Source organism: Gastrolobium bilobum, unplaced genomic scaffold (genome assembly GCF_033153095.1).
Source record: "Gastrolobium bilobum isolate Gb01-03AN ecotype WA unplaced genomic scaffold, APGP_CSIRO_Gbil_v1 utg4323, whole genome shotgun sequence".
Taxonomy (NCBI): Eukaryota; Viridiplantae; Streptophyta; class Magnoliopsida; order Fabales; family Fabaceae; genus Gastrolobium; species Gastrolobium bilobum.
Genome location: NW_026897184.1, coordinates 38,283 through 58,719, shown reverse-complemented (window position 1 = coordinate 58,719; position 20,437 = coordinate 38,283). Strand labels below are relative to the sequence as shown.

The 20,437-nt window shown below is 30.8% G+C and overlaps 2 protein-coding genes across 2 annotated transcripts; both read right to left on the bottom strand.

Annotated features, from left to right (window-relative positions):
• Positions 1-659: 659 nt before the first annotated feature.
• LOC133304764 (formin-like protein 8) lies at positions 660-3,589 on the bottom strand. Its single transcript, XM_061504822.1, has 2 exons — positions 2,265-3,589; positions 660-2,175 (listed from the first exon to the last, which is right to left on the bottom strand). The coding sequence occupies exons 1-2, from the start codon at positions 3,476-3,478 to the stop codon at positions 951-953; spliced, it is 2,439 nt and encodes an 812-aa protein (XP_061360806.1). The 5' UTR covers positions 3,479-3,589; the 3' UTR covers positions 660-950.
• Positions 3,590-16,281: 12,692 nt separating this feature from the next.
• LOC133304761 (two-component response regulator ARR5-like) lies at positions 16,282-17,583 on the bottom strand. The gene is made up of 5 exons (XM_061504819.1): positions 17,449-17,583; positions 17,255-17,340; positions 17,071-17,148; positions 16,908-16,978; positions 16,282-16,755 (listed from the first exon to the last, which is right to left on the bottom strand). Exons 1-5 carry the CDS (start codon positions 17,579-17,581, stop codon positions 16,476-16,478), a joined length of 648 nt encoding a protein of 215 aa, XP_061360803.1. The 5' UTR covers positions 17,582-17,583; the 3' UTR covers positions 16,282-16,475.
• Positions 17,584-20,437: the final 2,854 nt, after the last annotated feature.

Below are 20,437 nucleotides of genomic sequence, written 5' to 3'. Positions count from 1 at the left end.
TGATATGGTTTCTATTTTCTAACTTGTTGTAGACCATATATATATCTAAGAAGCTAAGTTGATATATACCATGTCGGTCTATAGAATTCAACTCATCAATCCCCCATTCACATGCGATGATGCAAGACTGCACATTGGGAAACATAATTGAAGAATTTTCAGAATCAGGAAAACCAAGATTAGTTAAGTGGGCTAATGCAGATTAAGTTTGGTGTCAAGAATTGAGAGTATTGCAGTTAAGATAGTAATGTGAACGTCAAATTTGCTGTGTATTTTGCAAAAGCGAATCTCATGTATTGTCATGGTGAGTTTAAAATTAAAATCTTTGATGACATAAGTTCCTTTTGTCAATTCAGTCAGCTCTGTTCTATGAGTTCAATTGATTAGAGTTGTTTCCTTTGTGGGCTATGTATGCGAAGTCAGCTATATCGCGTCTCATCTGATAAATAAATAAAAATCCATTTATCAAACTTACAAATTAAATAGAAAATGAGAAGAAACGGAGCACGTTCTGGTTGATGCAAAAAGAATCCAACATCTATATACGTGAGACTTAAAAAATGCTCAGGAACAACAGTTCTCTACACAAGTGAAATGTTAATTTAGATGTTGAAATGTGGAAAAATGACAACATCACAAGGATGGTTTTAACTTCTGAATTTGCAAAAGCATACCCTGCTTTCACAGTATTTCATAACCTCCAATATTCAGCTGCGCTAGGTTGGGTCCACGCTCCTCTAAGTTACTCTCTTCCGAGTCACTATAATTTGGGACCTGTCTCATTCACACTCTCAATGAAACAACGCAATCCTATCATTCTGAACTCTTGACTTTTAGGACTTCAGCTTCAGCTCCCTTATGTAATGGTCCAATAGAAAAAAGTTGAACCAGTTTGGCCAACATTCAGTTTGAAACCTCAGAAGTCCTTATGCTGGTGTCTCTACTGACTACTACCCTAAATTTGCCCTAGTTGTCTTCCTCCTTTGCATGTTACGTGCAATCTCAATACAAGTTTGATCAACCATATCCAGAAAATCCTTGACTATGACAAATAGATGAAGAGGGTGTTCTGCACTGTCCTTTGAAGAAGCTCCTTGATAATAATCTGTTGTTCTCTTCACAAGCTGCATTACCCTTGTCTGCTCTTCTCTCACTAATTTCAATTCCACCTTAGCATTTTCTAGAAAATGGTTCATTTCTTTCACAAAGCCTCCTCTTTCATCATTTCCACACTGGAGAACAAGTTCTCGAATTTCAACTATTTTTGCTGCGAGTGCTGAGATTGAACCAACAAAACTTTTGTAATCTATAAGCGCTGCTTTTTTGACGTTGGAAAACTCAGAACTGATCCCTCCTACAATTGGTAACCCCAGCGTTATACATTCCCTTTGTCTTTGCTCATTTGAAGTATCAGAGTTCTCAGAGTGTCCACTGCTGTTGCTGCTGCTGCTGCTCCTACTGTTACTACGACTCAAACTGTGATTGCGGTTAAGAACAGCACGTTTTCCTTCAGAACGAACTACTTCTTCAACCACAAAGTGAAGCAATGTGGTTTTTCCATCAGTGCTTTTTACGTCAGAGAGCTTTCTTAGAGAAGCCAAGTTGAAAGCTTGAGCATTACCTCTTTGAGTACCTGCATTCATACGATTTCCAGCTTTGAGCACTGCTTCAAGAAGCTTCACAAATACCCCTTGGTTTCTAAGCTCCTTACACCCCAGCTCAAGGGTCTGTAGAAACTCCTTGATTTCTAGAATCTCGGAGTCATAGTTCAACCTGAAGAGCATTGCATTCAAGCGCTTAAATGCTGAAGGAACAGCTTTGAGGATGTGATAAAGGAAATATTCAGCAACAGCAAGTCTTGCTGGATGTCCTTCATATTCAAGTATAAGGGATTGCTCTTCTTCTGTTGGGACTATTCTGCCAAGCTTTTCAATGGCGTCTGTATTAAGACCTTGACCATCAGCGAGTGCATCAATAATTTCTTTTCGTGATACTGCCAGAGATTTCAAAACAATAGCAATGTTTTGTGATTTTCTGGGGTCAAGAAGGAAAACATTTGTTGATGGAGCTGAGGCATCCCTGCTTGGACTTGTTGCGTCATTTCCTTTTGGGGTATTATTATTTCGGTTGGTGACAGCGTACCCGAAAAGAGCTTCCATAAGATCACCATCAACCCTGAAATTTTAGAAATCATTAGTGAACACTAAAATGGAGGGATCAAGTTTTACATGTTAAGTTCAGAAAATTTAGTATATTAGGATTACCTGAAAGAACCACGGTCAATTTTGTCCCACACCATAGAGTGATCAAGATTAGTATTCACCTTGTCCCAGTGCAAAGGCTTCAGTTTTACTTGATCATTGCCTGTGGTAATTGACTTTTCAATAGGGGTAGGTGGTGGTTTTGATGATGACTTCAAGCCACCTGCTTTTGATGGAGGAGGAGGAGGTGGTGCTGGACTCTTTTTAGCAGGGATTGGTGGTGGTGCAGGGGTATTTCTATGTGGGATTGGTGGAGGAGGAGGTGGTGGTGCTGGGCTCTTTCTACTTGGGATTGGTGGAGGCGGAGGTGGTGGTGCTGGGCTCTTTCTATCTGGGATTGGTGGAGGGGGAGGTGGTGGTGGTGGTGCTTGACTCTTTCTATCAAGTATTGTTGGAGGGGGTGGTGGTGGTGCAGGACTTGTCATTTTTGGAATTGATGATAAAGAGATGGAGGGTGGTTTGGGTGATGAAAAGGGAGGGGGTGGAGCAAATATTTGAGTAGGAGAGTCTGGTGGTTTCTGAAGACCCTTGGTAGCAACTCCAACTGATTCAGAAAAAACATGAAGAGGAGAAGGAGGTGGAATTCTCATAATTGTATATGACTCTTCTGGAAATATACTCATATGGGAAGTTGAAGATTTCCCTCTAAGCAGAGGAATTTCTTGAATGGGCCCATATCTTTTCCCTTGATTTCCTTCATGATCATCTTCTTCTTTGTTTTTGGAACTAGGCAAGACCTCCTTTTGGAAACCCTTGTCTGAGGTTTTGCATTCAAGCTTTCTCCAGTACACCACATCCAAACCATCCTCATCAACAATCAGTCCCTTGACGTTTCCCTCCATTCTCTCAAACACGTTTATCTGAGGCACAACAGTGTTGGGGATCTCCTTTCTCCTCTTTGCTCTGAAGCATCTTTGAAATAAAAAGAAAATCAAGCCAAAAACAGCTAGAGTACTTGCTGCTGTTGCAGCTACAGTCAGCACTATCTTACTGTTTGATGAAGAGCTTGTTGTGGATGCTGCCACTGGTCTCAGCCCTGGTGATGGTGGTGATGCTTGTGGCGTAGGAGGTTGTGTTATGGGGACTGGTTCTGGAAATTCGATTGGATAGAAAGTTTCAATATTCTGAGGAGAACTAGTCTGGCCATGGCAGGTTGGTATCACAAAACTGTGCAAAACAAGAACAAGGGTAAGAAGAAGCATCACCTTCAAAGCCATGAAAGTAGAGGAACAAAGATTACAATTACAACGAGGTTTCTAAAACCAGATATGCTATTGTGCTTTTTTTTGTTCGTTGATCATTGCAGCTGTTGTCTTTAGTTGTCTTGTGCTATTGGCTTTGCTAGCTGACAGTTTCAAAATAAGCATGCAATTAAATATTTGATGCAATTACAATTGGTGAATATTTAGAAAAAAATCGAAGTGAATCAAAATTGTAACCCAATAAGTATGGCCCAATTATTAAAAAAAGCAATGATTTAAAATATAGCAAATTACGATCAAATTCAAATCTCAATAGAGTAGATATAATTATGATTTGTTTGGCAAGAAAAAAAAAAACACATTTGACATTATTCGAGATCTAAGATTTGATATGTGTTTTGAATTATTTAATCATAATTAATTAATTATTTTTAGAAGTTATTACTGTTATATTTATGTTAGGAATTTTTTTTATTTTTAGGATTTTAAATTTTTGAATTTTGAATCAATTTGTAATTAGTCTATAAAAAAGATACTTATTACCTTTATTTTAGGAATTAAATTTTGTTATCTTAATAATTAAAAATTGAGAATACTAGAATTACTCTTTTATTAAATCCTAATTTTCTTTTTTTCGATGTGCTTTCGGTTAGCATTCCAGGTGCATTCCCAAATTCTCATGCAATGACCAACGTGACCCTTATCCTTGAATTGAGTAAATTATGCAATTAAATATTTGATGCAATTACAATTGGTGAATATTTAGAAAAAAATCGGAGTGAATCAAAATTGTGACCCAATAAGTATGGCCCGATTATTAAAAAAAACAATGATTTGAAATATAACAAATTACGATCAAATTCAAATCTCAATAGAGCAGAGATAATTATGATTTGTTTGGCAAGAAAAGAAAAAACACATTTGACATGATTCGAGATCTATGATTTGATATGTGTTTTGAATTATTTAATCATAATTAATTATTTACTTTTAGAAGTTATTACTGTTATATTTATGTTAGGAATTTTCTTTATTTTTAGGATTTTAAATTTTTGAATTTTGAATCAATTTGTAATTAGTCTATAAAAAAGATACTTATTACCTTTATTTTAGGAATTAAATTTTGTTATCTTAATAATTAAAAATTGAGAATACTCGAATTACTCTTTTATTAAATCCTAATTTTCTTTTTTTCGATGTGCTTTCGGTTAGCATTCCAGGTGCATTCCCAAATTCTCATGCAATGACCAACATGACCCTTATCCTTGAATTGAGTAAATTATGCAATTAAATATTTGATGCAATTACAATTGGTGAATATTTAGAAAAAAATCGGAGTGAATCAAAATTGTGACCCAATAAGTATGGCCCGATTATTAAAAAAAGTAATGATTTGAAATATAACAAATTATGATCAAATTCAAATCTCAATAGAGCTGATATAATTAGGATTTGTTTGACAAGAAAAGGAAAACACATTTGACATGATTCGAGATCTAAGATTTGATATGTGTTTTGAATTATTTAATTATAATTATTTATTTATTTTTAGAAGTTATTACTGTTATATTTATGTTAGGAATTTTCTTTATTTTTAGGATTTTAAATTTTTGAATTTTGAATCAATTTGTAATTAGTTTATAAAAAATATACTTATTACCTTTATTTTAAGAATTAAATTTTATTATATTAATAATTAAAAATTGAGAATACTAGAATTACTCTTTTATTAAATCCTAATTTTCTTTTTTTCGATGTGCTTTCAGTTAGTATTCCCGGTGCATTCCCAAATTCTGATGCAATGACCAACATGGCCCTTATCCTTGAATTGAGTAAATTATGCAGTTGAGGGAGGGATCAGGGATGCAATAGTATTTTCATAATATGATTTGGTCATTCGTTGAAAATTCCAAATGGACATGCAACTTGGTTGAAAGAGACTGGTGTACTATGTCAAACATATAAATTGAGGTTAAGGTTTGAAGAGGCACACTATCATGACTCAAAGGCTTTTTCAAATGCCATAAAACTTGTCGTACAGTTATCCAAATTCTGACTTAGTTTCGGTCAACAGTTATGATAATGAGAAGCTAGTAGAACCTATTAAACTAATGATTTTGGAGGCTTAAAATAAGAAGAATTGGAACCAATTCCATTGTAGAACTTTTAGCTGAAGGATTTGGTTGACTTAATGGTCTTGCTAGTGCCAACCCAAGGAAGGATTCAGTATTCAGTATTCAGTATTTAAGAGAGTGGCTCACCAAATTATTTTTATGGTGCAGAGGTTGGAAAATGTAAATATGGTGGTATCCTTCATGGTCCCCATCTGAGCTTTTTCTGGTAATGCTTTTAATTATTTATGTTTACTAGCTGTATTCTGTGGACGTATGAGGGAGAATTAAGAATCAAGATTCCACAAATACATTGAATTGTGCAAACTATTTTTGCTACTATCAATGTGCTATCTATGCATTAACATCATATTATGTCTTAACGTATACAATATATCAAAGTCCCAAAATATTATATCTAAATTTGTTATTTTGGTCTAATTCACAACTATGTGATATTTTTAACAATTAATCCTCACAAAAATTTAAATTATTACATGTAAGTTCAACAATGACAACTTTTGACATGAAAGTCTTTTGGATTTGGAGCATAGGAAAAGAATAATTTACTCAAACCTTGACTTGAATTAGATATGAAGTATGAGGCAATGAAGATTGAAATTTGCACAACTAAATTACTGAAGTTTCATTACTATGTTTACGAACTCTACAAAAAAAATTAACATGTTAGGTGCATGCTAAAAACTAGTTTATTACTTTAACTATTTTTTATCCATTATTAATAGAGTTATCTATATTTATCCATTATCCATTTTCTTGGTTAGTATCAAAATTTATTCCAAGTATTAAATAATAAAATAAATAAGAGAACATTATACTATCATGGATCAAAGAAATTGGTGGTCAAACAAATAATTTTTTTTTTTTTTCCAATTATATCATTTATAGTTCAGTTAGATTAATTTCTTTTAACTTCAGTTAGTAACAATTATAGTTTTAAAATTAATGTGAAGTCTGATGATGTGAGGAATTCGATTTTCTATTAGAATATTCGTTATCGTTCTTCGTTATTTATATACTTTCTTATCATTCTTCGTTATTTATATACTCTAGTCTTTTGTGTACAAACAACAAAGACCTTAGGGGGTGTTTGGTTCAAGTTTTTGGAGAGGATTACCAGTAATCCTTCTTTGGTAAATGTAATTACCACGTTTGGTAGAAGGAATAAATTATGATTCCCGGATATCCAAGGATTATCGGTAATTTGATTTATAAAGAAAAGTCACTATTCAGATTACCAAAAATAATATGGTAATTCGGAATACCAATCAGAATACCAAGTAAAGGGAAAACACAACAATAAATTTTGAGACAAAAATACTCCAATACACATAAAAATCTAGACCCAATCTATCAATTACAAAAATAAAAATTGTTTGGGGTTATTTTTGTAAAATAACCTCATATTCCAAGTCATATTTCGTTCTAAACCAAATATGGAATAAGTAATTTTTACCCAATATTCCCAGTAATATTTTGGCGAACCAAACACATCTTTCGTAAGATTCCAAGTAAACTCAATTTCTACTGAATTCCCATTAATCATGATTCCCGGTCACCAAAAATTTTCTCTTGTACCAAACATACCCTAAGGATTAATTTGGTCAAATGTATCAATCTAATGTTTCAGTACCTTCCAAGACCTTTCGCGCTCGTTAGTTAGTTTGCGTTCCACACGCTTTTTTATCTTATTTCCAATAAAAAAAGAACATTTTCACGAACAATTTAGATTCTAATTTTTTTTATTTAAACATATAAACTAATCTTTTGAAAATTTAATAGTGCTTTATTACCTTCCAAATTCTTCCCCCCTTATTAGTTTGCGTTCCACGTGCTTTTTTTAACATTCCCACTTAATACTTATATTTTATTTGTCATTTTCTAATAATTACAAAGTCTAACATTTAAATATATATATATATATATATATATATAGAGTTAGGATCCTTTGACACCAGTGTCAAATTTAAAATTTGACACTTTATCTGAGAGTCATTAGATCAAAAAAGATCAACGACTCTAATTTGCAAGCATGTGACGTCATTGATCTTTTTTGATCTAACGGCTCTGAGGTGTCAAACTTTAAATTTGACACCGGTGTCAAATGATCCTAACCCATATATATATATATAGGGAAATGATCCGTTTACAAACTTTTTTTACAAATTACACTAAGTATGACCGGTCATACACTCTCGATTGAAGTATGATCGGTCAGACATAGTGTTGTTTGTAAGAGTTTGTAAACAAAATGTTTGTAAATATAACATTCCCTATATATATATATATATATATGGGTTAGGATCATTTTACACCAGTGTAAGTTACACTCTCAATCTTATCCGTTGATCTCACTTATATCTAAGGGTTCTAATTTTAGTAATGTGAGCCATTGGATACAAGTGGATCATTGGTCAAGATTGAGTGTAAGACTTCTAACTCTTACACTGGTGTAAGAATATCCTGTACCTATATATATATATATAAATTACTAATATAATGAATTGAAAGTATTATCTTAAGTATTTTAGCTTTAAAAATGAAAATTTTGATTAAAAAAAAAATGTCTTCATAACTGATCATAATTCTTCATTTGATAACATAATATTAGGAGAAATAAATAAGTTTCAATGTTAACATACATGAAGGTTATGTTGGAATTTTCAACAAATGTTATCAGATTAATCAAAACCTTCATTTTCACTCAAATCGTAATTTTTAGCAATGTGTATCATTTGGCTTGTGAATGAAGCAAGACGTTTTTTGATAAGGTTATGTGGGGGGGGGGGGGGGGATTTGGATTTCCCACAACCACTCTTTTAGGTTTGCATTGATTACTATTTACAACAAATCATTTATTTTTCTACAAATCGAGTAGTTGGGTCAAAGTGCAATACAACTTCAAATAACGAGGCCCATAAGTATGACCGCGACCAAATTCAGACAAGGTCTCCCAGAGATTGGAAACCCAAAATGGTGAAAAAGCAGAATAACTTCCCTCATTATGTATGGCCATAGCTTCAAGTTCAACCCTGAAAAAGCTTTTATTTGGTCTTTGAAAGAGGAAAAAAGAATGTCTTAAAATGATGAATATTTAACTTTGGGACGTGACCTAAAAGTTTGGACAAAACAATAAGAAAGTTAAGGTACGCCTAACTAAATCTCCTGTAGTCAGAAAATGGGTTTGGTAATTTAACACACTGAAATGAGTTTTTGTTCAATTTCTCAAGTTTAGACCAGAAATCAATTGAAGTTGGATTTGTATTCTATAATTGAAGCTAATTTCAATTATAGAATACAATTTCATTTAATCATCAAGACCTTCTCAAAACTTGCGTCAATTTCGCCTTTTTGTTCGCCTACCCGTTAATCTTGCCACTCACCCAGTTAATACAGTATATTACCATTGATAGAAAAAAATTGCAAAAGGATCTCAACTTTAGATGTAGAATAATTTAAGGGTTTTTACTTTTAAATATTTTGATTGCAGATTTTAACTAGGTTTGACTTTTGACATTTATTTCCCACCAAAAGATGTTAATTTGATATCCAAAAATTCTCCCTACATGAGTAATTATGTGTTTTAAATATTAATTAACAAGCATCTCATATAATACTTGCGTTTTTTTAATTTAGATAAAATCATTTAATATAAATTAATAAAAAATACTTAAGAGGAAAACTTTTAAATTACAAAAATATGTATTTAATTTTTTTTTTGGTGTGGAAAATATATATTTAATTTAAGTAAAATATAAAAATTAATAAATATATTTAAAATTATAAGATATGAATAATTAACTTAAAAAATTCTGAATTTAAAATTTTTAAAATATGAAGTTAAGAATATGATGTTACTTTTTTGAAAAAAGAGTCAATTTGTTTAAAAAAAAAAAGTATTGCTAATTTAATACACAGATATAGATGAATATTTTTTAATTCAAATAAATTCTATATTATTTCAAGTAAATTTATAATTCAAATAAAAATTAAATTATATTTTATATACCAATATTATTCCAAATGTCAATCTTGAAGCACATATAACTTTTCCCACATTTCATTATTAATTATACCTTAAATAAAAAGTTATTATTTAATTATGTATGCGTTGTATTGTATCACATGTAATATTACTAGCATTTTAAACTCATATAAGGCAGAATTTTATTTTATTTTTAAATGAAAAATAAATAGTTTTTAATTTTTTTAAATTACAAAACATTCATGTGCATAATTAATAGCCATGATCATTGATGCATCCTTTTTCTTTTTTATAATTTTTAATTTTTCTCTGTCATGATTTTCAATCACGTTACCAAGATATTTTCTTCCAGATTTGTTAGGGTCTGGTTAAGCTTCATTTTCACCAAAGACTAACTAAATAGTTGCATACTCCTTATACATTTGTGCTGTGTCCACTATTTGATACCACTTAAGAGATCTATAATTCTATATTGATGCTCCCTAGTGGAAAGCACAAGAAAATAATAAAAATATCAGTAATTCATAATTTTGTTTTGTTTTTCAATCCATCTTAATATGCTCTAATTTTATTTTAAAGATTCTATATAAGAAGACTTACTTCATCAAATAAGACTTTGATTTTCTTATAAATATATAGAAATTAAAAATTAAAACCCATAGGCGGTATTGGCTCAGAATGCAAAATGAAACAATTAAAAGATCCTTGATTAAAAGAAGAATATTTGAGTATCTTAAATTACACAAATAAATAAATTATTATACAATTCAATATTAAAAAAAATTGCTATAGTCAAATCGAGTTCCATGCAGTTTGTTGACAGATAATTCGGCCCGGCACCATCTCTTATATTCCATTGACTTAGTCTGAAAGAACCTAGGAAATGAGCAAATTGTAATCAATTTTGGTAAATTAAATTAAAATCACGAGTCCTTAAAAACTTAAAAAAAAAAAAAAAAAACACTAATCTGGAAGAAAAAATCCGATAGATCTATATACAGTGAATCCTATGTGGAAGGTCCTAATCATACAAAGATGATTATGTGATTATGTTATTTGATCATAACCACTCATTTAAAAATCATACAATTTTCTTTCTCTTATATCATCATCAATGAGTGATTGTGATAAAATAACATGATCACATGACCACATTTTCATATAAGATAATCCAAATCAAAATCAATTGTAATAAACGGAAGAGAGAAAAAATATTGGCATAGAAATTTACAAAAATCACCATTGAATTTGTTCATTAATGATCAAAATTATGTTTATAATAAATAACACATAAGATAAATCAAATGGTGATAGCTCAGTTGACACATGGAAGCTAAGCAGATGAAAATGAGAGCATGTGTTCGATCCTCCTCCATACAACCTTTGGAAGGGGTTTACGGCTTAATCTTGGACCCGTCTCGAATCGGACTAATCACGAAGAGATGAACTGATTGGAATATATCCACGCACAAAATTAATAGGCTTTAATGTTTCTACAGTGAATGTAGATAAGTTATCTACATTCGTTCCCAAAACGACATCGTTTTGGGTTGAAAAATAAAAATATATATAATAAAATAGACTATTATAATCCTGAAATAAATTATTATTACAAAAATACCTTGATTTTCGTCTTAAAACGACGTCGTTTTGGGCTCAATGTAGATAAGTTATCTACATTGACCGTAGAAAAAATGAACCCAAATTAATAACACAAGAGAATATCTATTTTCAAATAAAACACTATAACTATAAATATCCCATGCAGTGTTTTAAAACTCGGACCGGTCATCGAACCGGTTGAGGTACTGGGTCACTGGTTCAACCGAGTTCAACCGGATTTATTGTTCACATATTAAAAATATAAAAATATTACTTATATTAATAAAAATTCACATAAGAAAACTATCAATGAGCTTCAAAAAATAAATTGATTTTTAATGATAGCAAATATTATGTACTTCTAAGCGTCTAGCTCTAGACCATATCTTAATATTGGATTAAAATTGCAATATAAGTTAAATGCACCTTTTGTGCTTGACATGATACGGATAAATTAAATCGTGTTAACAAATAGTATGCATGAAATATACACTAAGAAAAAGTGTCATCGTTATCATGATAACAAATAGTATGCATGACATATACACTAAGAAAAAATGTCCATCGTTGAGATAAGATCATGAGACCATCAGTGTTTATCACCACTTAACTTCATGAGATCATTATAAGATGCAACTAAATTACATAAACGAACTGCACTAATCTAAAATACTTTATTATTTTCACCTTACTTTTAATCATATTCATCATAAAATATGAATATGATTTGATTCAAGAGTTCTTATCAACAAAAAAAAATTACCAAAAATAAAAAAAGGAATAACCGGTCTAACTCGGGTCAACCGGTCGTCGGGTTTCGGCCGAGTCAACCGGTTCAATCCGGGTTGACTGCAGAAGCGGTCCAACTACCTGCTCGGACCGGGGAACCCACCGAGTTACTGAGTCCCGGGTCGATCCGGGTTTTAAAACACTGATCCTATGTATTGCTTGAATATTTTCAAATTCAAAAATATAAATTTAAAGAACATTCAAAAAAATGTTTAAAATTAAGAATGAGGTATGTATGATTAATTTAAGTAGAATATAAAAATATATATTAAAAGATAAACATATTTAAAATTATAAAAATACATGCATGATAAATTTAAATTTATTTGAATTTAACATTAAAAAAAGTAATGAATATGTCATGAAGTAAGAAAATAAGTCCGTCAACTAAAAAAGATAAAACAATTAAGTCCATCTCAAGAAAATATAACCTAATTTAATATAAGGAAAACTTCATTTTCACCTAATGTGATTTTGTGATTTATCATTTGACCACCTGTGATTTTAAACTTATCAATTAGACTCACTGTGCTGAGATATTTTGTCATTCAACCCCGTATGGTTTCAAATTTTCACTTACACCCCTTCTGATTACAAAAAATTTCACTTAGACACCTTGTAGTTTAAAATATAAATATTTTAAAAAATAAATATTTAAAATAAATTTTCTCCCTTTTTTATTTTATATCCTTATGTAATGAATGCATTTGTGGTTTAAAAAATATTTCATGTTATTTATTCTGAAATTAATTTATAAATTATCTTAATTTTTTAAAATATTTTTGAAATTCAAAAATATTATTTAAGACAAATTAAATATGTGTATTATCAAAATAAGATATTTATTTTCTTTAGATAATTTTATAGCGATATCGGGTAAAAAATAGATAAAATAAAATAATATTTGATTTGAATTTATTTTCTTGATAAAAATAAGTGATTTTTTTTAAAAAAAAAAACTATTTTTTAAACCCTAAATGCATTAGGTGAGTATATAAAATAAAAAAAAATATTTATTTTAAATTTTATTTTTAAAATTTTTTATTTTCGTAACCACAAGGAATTTAAGTGAAATTTTTTCTAACCACAAGGTATCTAAGTGAAAGTTTGAAACCACGAGAGGTTAAATGATAAATTTTTTAAGCACAATGGGTCTAAGTGATAAGTTTGAAATCACAAGGGGTCAAATGATAAATCACAAAACCACTATGGGTAAAAATAAAGTTTTCCCTTTAATATATAAGGGTGTATAATTTAAAAGGGAAAAATGTTTCCGATGTTACTTTAGATAACTTTATCTAATGTTCATCGAAACGACGTCGTTTTGGGGTTGAAGAATTAAAAAATTAGAGTGATAAAGACTATTATAACCCTGAAATAAATTAAAATTACAAAAATACCATGATTTCCGTCTCAAAACGACGTCGTTTTGATGAACATTAGATAAAGTTATCTAAAGTAACATCAGAAAAAACAAACCCTAATTAAAAAAAGCTAAATGATAAACAAAAAATATGACAGAAAAGGCTTAAACTTAAACTAACTTTTTACTTGAAACACTGCAGGTTAAAATTAGTTTTAATATGTTATCAAAAAAAAAAAAATAGTTTTAATAACCTTAAGCATAGATAAAGGGTATTATTAAATTATACGAATAAAAACGTTGTTTATGCAAAGTCATTAAAATATATATTTATATAAAAATCAATTAAATTTGAATAAATTCAAAAAATTGTAATAATATAAAATCTATGACAACTTTTGACGTAGTTATCTAATATAATTCCACCAGAAATATCTATTTGTCATGTTGAATAATTGGTGAATAGTGAGTGCATATCATGGAATTTCTTTATTAGGCAACTGGCTCATGATGATTCCTGTTTTAGCATATAAATTTAGCTCAATTAGGCAACAAGAAATGCTTTAGGAAATGAGTCAATATGTCATGCATAATGAACTTTTGTCTACAATGATAACAACAAATATCATAAGGCCCAGATATAAGATATCACATGGGGACAGAATCAAACAAAACAAAGCAGATTTTACGTATCACAATTTTGCCAAACATTAGCGACATAATTAAAACCAAACTTTGCACCATGATATTTTAAAGGGCACTGGATTATGGAGCCAGCTAGCAGATACAACATTGATGCCTAGTAGAAAATTCGTCTGCTTATGCCTTGCAATTTGGGTTTTATGGGACCCCAATATAACCATCCACTGTTAGTTAGATAGGCCCAACCTATGTCCTAAAATGGATTATAGTCACCTCCTATGTTCCTCCCTCTATCTTTTTCCTTTAATAAGAGTATAAATTACAATATGTTACATTGTGAGTCTGTGACTCTTACTTAACTAGTTAATTAGAATAGTTCCTTAATTAAAAAATTGGTCATCTTAATTTTTAAAAAATATAATAATTCCATATCACTTAATACTACTTTATTTTTGTTATTTTAGGTACTAAAATATGTACTTTTATGATGAATTTACATCTTATAACATTTCATAAATTTCAAATATAATTTTATTATATAAATAATTAAAAAAGAGCATAAAAAAATACTTCATCTCTATACCAAAAGAAAATCCCATAACTTAATGTTTCATTTGATGTTTTAAAATTCTAATTAAGGAAAAAGATAATAAATAAAAAAGTTATGATTTTTATAATATAATTTTACAGCCTTCAAGATTACGATTTTTAAATATTAAAGATACTCTTTAATATAATAAAAGATTTCCAATTGTTCTACATATCTTTTATTATGATTTATTACCATATAACACGGTGAAGGAGATCCAAAGAGAAAACTCTTCGAAGCTGGGATAGGGTACTTACTTACTAAAGCTACTAGCCCAAATTCAAAAGCATTTCATCTATCTCGTTGTGGCGAATTTTGTATAAGCAAAAACTTCTCAAACTTCATCAATTTTAATATTGCATTAGGGCAACATCACGTTAGATGTTGAGGATTAGTGATGGGTACCATCATTATAATCAAGATTGGAGAATGTCACGAGAGTAATCGGTAGATATATGAAGCTTGACTTAAGAGTTGCCTCCTGTTGCGCGTTACAACACACAAGGAAAAGTGGTTTGAGTCAGTCAAACTAACAACTGTTTATATGCGGTGCCACATTTAGTTCAGCAACTTCTATTTTAGCTTGAATGTTTTCTAGCGCAAAAAGTTGGAATTTTTACAATTTTGATTGGTATGGTTACCTCTACTCTAATTTACATAAAAATGAAGCATGTGCTTTTTGAAGGGAATAGATTCTCTCATGTGTTCATTAACATGAATATGTCATGTAAAAGAATTTTAATCATACAAATATGAATAGAGGAGATAGAAAAAAAAAAAATAAGAATAAGAAGTTACAAAATCATTATTGATAATTTTATTATTAATGGTTAAAATACTTTCACATGATATAATGATATTAAATAACATAATCCATTTCTGCTTTCCAATGTTTTGCGGAAGAGGGCCGAGCAGTTAAAAAAGATTAAAACAACCAAACCTACAACAGATTGTATTAAAACAAAAAGGAAAAAGGAAAAGGAAAAAGAAAAAGAAAAGAAAAAACTCTGTTTAGATCACTCTGGTCCAGTTGCAACAACCAAATATTCTAGGTTCCACTTCCATTTGACATAAGGCAATGTTTTATGATCCAAAAGAAGATTTATTGAAGCCAATTTGTAAGGATCAATTCAATCACACACATACAATGACAACTTGAAAAAAAAAATAGGAAGAGAGAAGTTGCACACACTATTTACCCTCATTTATTCTGTTCACCTAACTTACATTATCGGCTTTTATCTGCATCACGGGCACATTAAGTGGTAAAACTAGATGAAAAATAGGAACCATATTCAACACAACCTCCTCCATTAGAGATAATTACACAAGTACATCTGTTCCAAAGGCTCCACCACTCCTTCCCACCCTCTTCCTCAGGGGGACACCTCAAACATGTCCAATATTCACATCTCCATCTTTTCTTATTCTTTATAGCAGACAAGATCTTGCAAAACTTATATTCCATCTGTTTCACATCATTTCCAAACCCAAATTCATTGTTTCAGTGATTCCCCTTCTCTACACCCCTTCTTGCCCATATATTATTTTATTTCCTTCTTCGTGATCTTGATTACCCCGTTCATATAAAAGTGCATAACTTTTCAATTCATCTTTACTTTTTCTTCAAAAATAAAAAAGGAAAAAAGGAAAACATCAATAGTAATATACTTCAACAACTTTAACCCACCTTCATCCAAACAAACAAACAAAAAACAATTATCAAATTATAAGAACAGGGTAATGCAACAAAAACCGTTAAAAACAACGGGTAATTGCAGTTTGAACCCGCAAAAGAGGAAAGCAATAAATCTTTTAAAAAAAATTAAAATAAAGAAAAGAGACAGAAATGAAGATACTGCAGCAGTGCCCACTGGAGAGAAGGAAAATGTGGATGATATAAGAAAAAGTTAATCGACGGTGGTCAATTTAAGCCGTCTGATTGGAGAATCAGGCACGCCGGGTGAAGACGAAGGAGATGGTGATGGTGATGGTGAAAGTGTTGATGAGAAAACGGACGGTGGTGATGATGACAGGTCAGAGGTTTCTTGCAGCTTCCTTTTATTATTGATCTCCACACCACCGTTACCTCCTCTGACCTCTCTCGTCGTCATATAATCCTTCAATCTTTTCACATCAGATAACTTCACTGGCTTCACTATGAAATCCTCTGCACCTTCCTCCAAGCATCTACATATTTTCAAAATTTCAAGATCATTTCAATTTTCTAAATAAATAAATAAAAAAATCATAGTTCCTATGAATTTTTCATGTCGTGAAAGTTTTTAATATATGTTCATTAACTTCATATTAAAAATGTAGCAGTGTAATAATTATAATACCTGTCTATGCGGGGCAAAATGTTTTCAGAAGACATAATCACTACAGGAATTTCTCTGAAAGTGGATGATTCCTGTTTCAAATCAACAATCTTAATCAGTTTTCACTAACATTATCCATAACTTCTAGAAAAAAAATGAAGGATTTTTGTTTCTAACTTTTAACCTTGATTTTCTTGAGCAACTCGTAACCAGTCATTCCGGGCATGCAGTAATCGGTGATTATTAGATCCACCTTTAAACTCTGTTACGGAAAAGAAGAAGAAAAAAACACAAATCAGAAAATTAAGGTCTAACTCATATGGAAAAGAAAAAAAATCCTAGAAAATGAAATTTCCTCTGATACATACAATAAAACCATCAGATTCAGAGTTCCTTCTCTGCTCGTCTAGCCCCAGGAATTGCAGGGCTCTGATTCCACTATCCACAGCAGTAACTGCAATTTTCCAAAGCCCACAAACAATCCTCAACCCCAACAAATTCCAAACACCAATAAAAAAAATAAGAACCCCATTTTTATTTTTGTTTATCAAAGCACACTCACCTTTACAAGCTGATATTTTGAGCAAGCGTTCAATGACCTTTCGATCAACAAGGCTGTCATCGACAGCCAAAACATGAACCTCTTCGGAATCTTCCGGTGAGATATTAAAAGAAACGACACCATCCGTCTCCATCACTCGCTTGACCAAGGAGAGCCAAAGAGAAAGAGGGAAAGAGAAAAGGAAAAATAATAAAGAGAGAAAGAGAAAGCGGGATTCCCTGACGTGAGTAGGCAATAAATACGTTGTAACATGTTAATGTAATGTGGCATATTGTGTTGTTGCTATATACATGCATAGCTGTTATTTAACACCATCGTATTATGTGAAATAATTATAAGTGAATTAATACTGATAAAAAAAAATATTGGTATAGGGAAATTATAAAATTAGGACAAAGTATTTATCCGTCACCCTCCGGTTATCCTCGAAATTATATCATTTTGAATTAATAAGGAGTGTTTTTATAATTTTAAACAAATTAATAAAAAATATTTCGATAAGATTCATATGATAAAAAAGGAATGTTATTTTTCCTGTCCTACTTAACTTTGCTTAGCTCTTTTAACAGTTAGTTACAATCTCATCCAATTATAAAAATTTACAAAATAAAACAAATCCTTCTACCATTTTTTCTCTCCCACCACCTCCTATTCTTTCTCTCTGCTCCGACCACCATCATTATCGTTGGATAAAATAAAGGTGGGATGATTTGGGAAACATGATACAGATCATTGGATTAAACATAATGCAATACCCAAAATTTGACCTTTTCTTAACTCTTATGATTAAAATGCAAAATTTATGATGCCCAAATTGTTTGTTCACCACATCACTGATTAGGAAGCAAGTAGTTGAAATTTGAGTTGACCCTTTGTGGGATGTAGATGATTTCATGGTTAGAAGATTCTTGCGCGCTCGTCATCTGGCCTGATGTAGATAAGTATTCGACAATATTCCTCAAGTACTTGTTTCAAGTGGAGACATTCAAGGGGTTGAGAGCAGAGAAAAAGAATAAGATGAAATTGTAATACAACGATATTAAGTGAGATAGATAAAATAACATGTTCCGGTAAAAAAAATTATAAAAATAACCTTTGTTAATTTAAAATGACGTAATTTTGAGATCATTTATTTATAGTGAACTGGAGAAATTCTTTATTCATAAAATTGTTATCATTAATTCATTTTTTGTATGATTTTTTTCGGTAAACATTTTTTATATGATTTTAATATTTCTACGGTGAATTTGATAAGTTATTTACATTTATTTTCAAAATAATATTATTTTGAATTGAAAAATTAAAAAATTATAATAAAAAATTATTAAAAATTTAAAATAAATTGTAATTATAAAAATACCATAATTTTTGTCTCAAAAATAATATTATTTTGGGTTTAATGTCACACAAAAAACGAACTCTTTTTATATATAGTTATAATTTCCTCACAAGATGTAACAGAGGAACTCTCTCTTTTTTTCTCTTTTAGGATAACATAATAATCAATAAAGTCTCTTTTGGAAAATCAAATCTTTCTCTCACTAATAAATCCGAAAATCTTCTCTCTTTTTTATTTATATTTTTGCGAGATGGTGTTGGAGATGGCGCTGAGATTCTGAAATCCACTTAGGTGTGTAATCTTTAAAAAAGACTTTTTCGGATCCCTAAAATACGTTACTAATTAAAGTACTAGAGATATACCCCAAGCACGATATTTCGCGGGTGGTTCATGAGATTTTATTCAATCTTCGAAGTTTGTGAGTGATGTTTCACCGTCATTGGTCAGAGAACGGGTAGGGTTGACTGGGGTCAATGCTGAACCGTGCCGCGCCGTCAAATCCCCGAGTCGGCTCCCTGAACCGGTGGCATAAAAAAGAACCACTTTTTCACGGCGTCCTTTTCCACTATTCCTTGTTTGGTAATTCGTCAAAAGCAAGAACTTGTAAAATACTAAAGATTGTGTGTCCATAGCTTTATTCTGTGAGGTTGTAATAAAAGATTTTTATGGGAGTAGAGTATCTATGCTAATCTTGTTGGAAGCGATATCATTCACGTGCTAGCTCCTGTGCTTTCGTTTTGTGTTTTTATGCGTGTACTTTTTTTTACTTCTTTTGTTTTGATGTTTATGCTTATGTGTCTTTTGTGGTTAAGGTTACTGTTTATAATGTAGAAGATATTCTGGTGCTGGAAAGTAGATTAAGGTAGTGACTAGTGAGATTTGCATGGTACTTCGTTCCTAATTTTTTATTTTAAGCCTATGTCCATTGAGGTAATATTTTAAGAGTGAGGATATTTTAATTACCAAAAACTCTTACTTCTAACTTACTACTCATCACATCATTATTGGATCACAAAGAATGTTAAAAATTTTTTTGAAGAAAGAGAATGTAAAAAAAAAATTAAAGAGAGAAAAAATGTTAATTTAATAGTGATTAGATAGGTAATAAATTAGTAGTAGAAAATTTTGATAGTTAGAATATCCATTTTCATACTTTAAATAGATTTCTTGTATGGAGAATAATGGATGAAGATAGGTCAAGACTCGATACACTGCCAGCTCAATATATAACGCAAATTAAGATCATAACTTGTACGGTCGGAGGACATGGAATGATTTCAATTTCATAAAGAATATCAAAAATCAATATAACGCAAATTCCAACTTGCCTAAATTAATCTAATCCCAACTTGCATGTGCACACCTATATACTATATGGGAAATCAATTTGGCTTCAGGTTCACGATGAGCCACTTTTCGAATTTTTAGGAAACATGCTATTATGCTAATAGGAAATATTTCCTTGACGGAATGCTGGGATCATAAATTGTTATAGTGTTTTATATATTCCTTTTATATTTATTCAACATATATACTCAATTATAGAAGAAAAAAGTGTTGCCGAAAGGCCTTATTTTTACTGCGGTAATTAAGTAAGGACTTTAATTTTGTAATTCATTAATTAACTAATTCGAGACCTTAGTTGTATTT

Bases quoted from the DNA above. Each gene is read 5' to 3' on its own strand.
- LOC133304764 (XM_061504822.1), bottom strand. From the start codon at position 3,478: ATGGCTTTGAAGGTGATGCTTCTTCTTACCCTTGTTCTTGTTTTGCAC. The intron at 2,176-2,264 runs GTAATCCTAATA...CTAAAATTTCAG, and splicing joins ATTGACCGTGGTTCTTTCAG to GGTTGATGGTGATCTTATGG.
- LOC133304761 (XM_061504819.1), bottom strand. From the start codon at position 17,581: ATGGAGACGGATGGTGTCGTTTCTTTTAATATCTCACCGGAAGATTCC. The intron at 17,341-17,448 runs GTGAGTGTGCTT...GGAAAATTGCAG, and splicing joins CAAAATATCAGCTTGTAAAG to TTACTGCTGTGGATAGTGGA. The intron at 17,149-17,254 runs GTATGTATCAGA...TTTCCGTAACAG, and splicing joins CTGAATCTGATGGTTTTATT to AGTTTAAAGGTGGATCTAAT.